A 5358-nucleotide genomic window follows, 5' to 3' on the forward strand; every position below is an offset into this window, starting at 1 on the left:
GTTATCAAAACAAAGCTAAAGCCACAAGCTATCTTAAAATAATAGCAAAAGCAGGTTTTAAGAGCAACTCGGTCCGTGACCGACATCAACTTCCTTCCGGTTCGTTGTTAATAGCGTCCTTAGCTACCACCGTAGCAACAACAAAAATGGATTTTTACTACAGTTTCGTAGGGAGATCTGAAAGAATGTATGTCGAAACGACAAAACTACGGATCGTATACACAAACCGAATGAATACTATGAAAATAAAGTGTACATTTGTCGCTAGAAAAGTTATCAAAACAAAGCTAAAGCCGCAAGCTATCTTAAAATAATAGCAAAAGCAGGTTTTAAGAGCAACTCGGTCCGTGACCGACATCAACTTCCTTCCGGTTCGTTGTTAATAGCGTCCTTAGCTACCACCGTAGCAACAACAAAAATGGATTTTTACTACAGTTTCGTAGGGAGATCTGAAAGAATGTATGTCGAAACGACAAAACTACGGATCGTATACACAAACCGAATGAATACTATGAAAATAAAGTGTACATTTGTCGCTAGAAAAGTTATCAAAACAAAGCTAAAGCCGCAAGCTATCTTAAAATAATAGCAAAAGCAGGTTTTAAGAGCAACTCGGTCCGTGACCGACATCAACTTCCTTCCGGTTCGTTGTTAATAGCGTCCTTAGCTACCACCGTAGCAACAACAAAAATGGATTTTTACTACAGTTTCGTAGGGAGATGTGAAAGAATGTACGTCGAAACGACAAAACTACGGATCGTATACACAAACCGAATGAATACTATGAAAATAAAGTGTACATTTGTCGCTAGAAATGTTATCAAAACAAAGCTAAAGCCACAAGCTATCTTAAAATATAGCAATTTCCACCAAAAGTAGAAGGGATGTCCGCCATGTTTTTTGTTCACGCCGGGGAGAAACTGGGCAGTCACGTGACCGAAACCTAAAGTATGCCCGCAGAAAAGACTTGGCAGATAAGATGTACCCATGTCACAATTTCAGAGCCGTTTTAGTGGAATGACTACGTTTTGCCTTGTGGACCAACGTAGCTATTACACAATTTGGAGTGAGACTGGGTTGACATATATATATATATATATATATATATATATATATATATATATATATATATATATATATATAATAAATTATTCATGAATACTGTTTATACTTATATATCTTTTTTTTTTTTTATTTACACTTCTTCTTTATTTTTTTTATTTTTTATTTATTTATTTTTTACTTTGCTTTATTTATTTATTTAGGCTTATACCAGGACCTGAGTCCTAATTTCGTACCACTAACATGTAAATGTGAACTGGTATGACAATAAAGTCCTTTGAATCCTTGAATCCTTGAATAACTAGGACTTCGGCTGCTGTTTCCATGTATGCTGTGTATCTCTAATTAAAAGTCCAGTATGTCTGGCATGGGCATGTGACTCTTGGACTCCCCCATGTGGTTCCATGGTGTAATGGTTAGCACTCTGGACTCTGAATCCAGCGATCCGAGTTCAAATCTCGGTGGGACCTGAGACTTTTATGGCCCTTTTCCATTAGTATCGCTCGACTCGCCTCGACACGGTTTAGGTGGTTTTCCATTACAGTTGAGTAGCACCTCGCCGTGGGTGGAGTTGTCATAGCTAGGCGGCGCACCGTCCAGCTCCCTCTGGGTTCTTTGGGCCGCCACCAAGCACAGAAAAGTCTCCACGTCTTTATTTGACCGCGGTCGCGGTTTGCTTGCCATTTTCCGACTTTGACAACTTCACTGACAATGTGCACGGCTGCTGTTGCCGTTTTTTTTTTTTTTTGTTTTGTTTTTTTTAAAAATGGTTTTGTTTTCGTGCATGAGTCGCTCTCGTCACTCCCTGTCCAATCAGTTGCCTGCACGGCGTTAACGTCACATTTTCAGCTCGACTCAGCTCACTTGGAACCCCGGCTGAGTAGGTCCCAAAATGGGACCTACTAGCAGGTACTACGACCTAATGGAAAACCTAATGGAAAAGCTCTTAAACCGAGTAGAGTCGAGCCGAGTCGAGCTGAGTCGAGCTGAGTAGGTACTAGTGGAAAAGGGGCATTAGGGAACCCCCCTCCTTTCTCTAACTGTAAATTCTAAAGTGAGTAATAAACAGACCTTTATATTCTGTAGGCTATAAGAGTGAAGAACAGAGACCCGCGCCATCACAGCAAGACTTGGATAGATAAACAGATAGCCTAGATTTCAGATAAACAAAACATTTATTCAACAAATACTAGAAAAAAAATATTAGAATTATAAAAAAGTAAATTAAAACATGTTCTTAAGGACAGCAACAGGCTCTTTACGTTTTATTTGATAGTCTACGTTGTAACATCAGATTTGCGGCAGTGGTCATTTCAAGAGGCAACAACACAGATGTTGATCAAAGACAATTAAAAATTAAATGAATAAAATTAAATTATTTTAAAGATTATTGTAGCGACTATTATAATAAACAAAGAAGTCGCTGAGAGGCTGAGCTTAGGGTGTTTGCTGATTGTCCGACACGCTGTACAAACAAAATATTCGCTGAGATCAAAAAATACGTTTAACGAGTTTTATTAAAGAATTAGAACAACTTATTGTAACGTGCTCAAAGTATAAAAAAAAACAATCACAGCGATCAAAAGCAAAAACAGCGGTCAACAAAAAATACGGCCTCTCCCGTCACTCACCCTCTTTCTTTGTTATATCTCCCGCCGTGCCAGTGCCCAGGTGATTATATTAACTAGGAGGTTACCACCCATATCCCTGTGACCCAGTTGCCGTGATATTAACCAACAAAAAATAACAAAATATAATAACCAAAATAACCCAAATTTAAACCACAAAATTACAGTTCACCATACATTACTTCATGGCTCCTACAATTATTAAAAATTATTTTTTTAATGTGACCAAATAAATATTATATCTGAGAGCTGAAGATGGACTTCGCTTTCTTCTTGGACTTTCAACAAAAGAATCTGGTGCTAACACTACCGCCAATGTGATGTAATTATTCAAATAACCCGCCTCTTATAACGAATGGAATATGAAATAATCCATTTTTGGAAATTGTTAAAAACTTGTTTTGGTTTTATTATGGTGTTTCAGGAGACAGAGCGCGCGCGCGTGTGTGTGTTTGTGTGTGTTTTCTCTGTATGTTGTGTCCAGCAGGTATGAAGGTGCTGTGGAGGGGAGAAACTGTAGTGTGAAGAACTGAGTGATTAGACAGTTATGACAGAGCATGCCAGATATATCCTCACCCATTTCTTTTCCTTGGAGAGTTTGTCTCGAATTAAAACTAACTGGGATAAACTCACAGTCAACGTTATGAAGGTGCAGGTTAACTTTTTGATAAAAGGTGGGTGGCTCTTAAGTTTTGAGTTGTTGAAGCTGGAGCAGCTTGTTTTACTTGGAGCTGGTGTACTTGGTGACGGCCTTGGTGCCGCAGCAGGCGGACGGCGGTCTGGATCTCCCTGGACGTGATGGTGGAGCGCTTGTTGTAGTGAGCCAGGCGGGACGCCTCGCCGGCGATGCGCTCGAAGATGTCATTGACGAAGGAGTTCATGATGCCCATGGCCTTGGACGAGATGCCGGTGTCGGGGTGCACCTGCTTGAGCACCTTGTACACATAGATGGCGTAGCTCTCCTTCCTCGGCCTGCGGCGCTTCCTGCTACTCTTGCCGGCGGTCTTGCTCACGGCTTTCTTGGAGCCCTTCTTGCGCGCGGGCTTGGCGGGTTCAGGCATTCTCATACTTCCGTAGTTCAAAGACAACGAATTATACTTCCTCTTCTATGCATGTTACTTTGTAGCCAGCTCATGCAAATTAAACTGCGCTGTATCTCCTCTACGATTGGTCGGGTTTCGCAGCGCCGTTGGGCTGGAGCCACACGAGGAATTCACCCACACGTCATGTACAGACTGTAGTACAGTCAATGTATAACTCGCTTTAGAATTTACAGTTTCCTAAGATGTTACCAGGAGGCAGGAGCGGTAACCTTCTTAAAAATTCTTCTTAAAACCTTTTTAAAAATTCAGGTTCGACCGAGATTCGGACTCGGATCACTGGATTCAGAGTCCAGAGTGCTAATCTGTGGGTGGGTAGTGTAGACGTTTCCGCTGAATGGTTTCTAACTAATTAATTCGTTCAAGTAATGGTTTCTTGTAATTTGTCATTATACAGATGAGCACAATTCAATTTAATCCTCTTCTTTGGGCTTTGCGGCCTTCTTGGCTGCAGGTTTCTTGGCTGCTGCAGAGACAAAATTGATAGACACTTTTCCATCATACATACAGGAGTGCGAGATAAGGTATAGTGGGATATATGCATTATCTGTGGATCCAGGATACAATACTGTGTTTTTCTGCAGATGATCATAAGCACAGATGTTCCTGGGTCAGAGTAAATGACTGACCATTACATAAATTCAGTTTGATTTCTGGCTAACGAAACTGTAGAATGAATATCACCTTGGAGCTATGCAGCTGCAGCCCAAAAACCTCCAGCAAACCAGAGCACAGCATCGGAACATTACCTGCGCCAAGACCAGTGGCTGTAAAGTGAAGCGAAGTTACAGAGGTTTATCATGCGACCCTACACTTAATGCTAGTCAATACTACTATTTAACCACTAGATGGAGACAAAGACTGTCTGTTCACATGAGGGGCAGGGAGCAGAGCGTCTGACTGCGCTTCTTTCCCCAGGCCAGGCAATTACAGAGAGCGGCTGGAATCCACTCAAAAACCCACAGACATTGGAGTAGCGATCACTCCTGCTTTTACGAGAACACTCACAACTTTTCATCACAAAAAAGCAAAAGGTGCTGCACGGTTTGAGAACTGATGAACGGCTGGGCCTGTCATCTCTCTAGTTTTACACATTTATAGGGATTAGTTAAGTATTTTAACACTCACATCCACAGCTAGGGACAATTCAGTATCTCCTGTTCAGCTAACTTGAGTGGACTGTGCAGAAACCCACGCAGACACGGGGAGAACATGACCCCACACAAAATGAATATTCATTTTTATTGCATTTTATCACTCTGTTTACTCTTTAATTCTAACGATTAAATGTAGATGACCCCGTTTCAAAGACGGAAGCATTTAAAAAGCATTAAACTGTAATAAAAAGTAACAAAAGGTAACATTTATAAATGGCATAATCAGACGCCGATGACATCAGGCAGCGTCAAGGAATCGTTCTCATCAAACCGGGGCCAAAAAGTGCCGTGTTGTATTCATCCCCGTTAACTCAGACACACATGACCCAAATCCAGAACCTCGATTGAGGTGTCTTAAAAAAATTATGCTTTGGACGCTTGGACTGTATATCATGAATTAACGCGCAGTGA

At 41.1% G+C, this 5358-nt stretch overlaps 1 protein-coding gene and 1 non-coding gene across 2 annotated transcripts; one reads left to right on the forward strand and one right to left on the reverse strand.

The window, feature by feature from the left end:
- The first annotated feature begins 1460 nt into the window (after nucleotides 1–1460).
- Nucleotides 1461–1532, forward strand: trnaq-cug (transfer RNA glutamine (anticodon CUG)). Its single transcript has one exon. It is a non-coding gene; the product is annotated as a tRNA-Gln (tRNA).
- Nucleotides 1533–3119: 1587 nt separating this feature from the next.
- Nucleotides 3120–3753, reverse strand: LOC115363233 (histone H2B 1/2-like). Its single transcript, XM_030057344.1, has one exon. The coding sequence runs from the start codon at nucleotides 3749–3751 to the stop codon at nucleotides 3347–3349; it is 405 nt and encodes a 134-aa protein (XP_029913204.1). The 5' UTR covers nucleotides 3752–3753; the 3' UTR covers nucleotides 3120–3346.
- Between the last annotated feature and the right edge of the window lie 1605 nt (nucleotides 3754–5358).

This window comes from Myripristis murdjan, chromosome 8 (genome assembly GCF_902150065.1).
Source record: "Myripristis murdjan chromosome 8, fMyrMur1.1, whole genome shotgun sequence".
Taxonomy (NCBI): domain Eukaryota; kingdom Metazoa; phylum Chordata; class Actinopteri; order Holocentriformes; family Holocentridae; genus Myripristis; species Myripristis murdjan.

Bases quoted from the DNA above. Each gene is read 5' to 3' on its own strand.
- LOC115363233 (XM_030057344.1), bottom strand. From the start codon at position 3,751: ATGCCTGAACCCGCCAAGCCCGCGCGCAAGAAGGGCTCCAAGAAAGCC.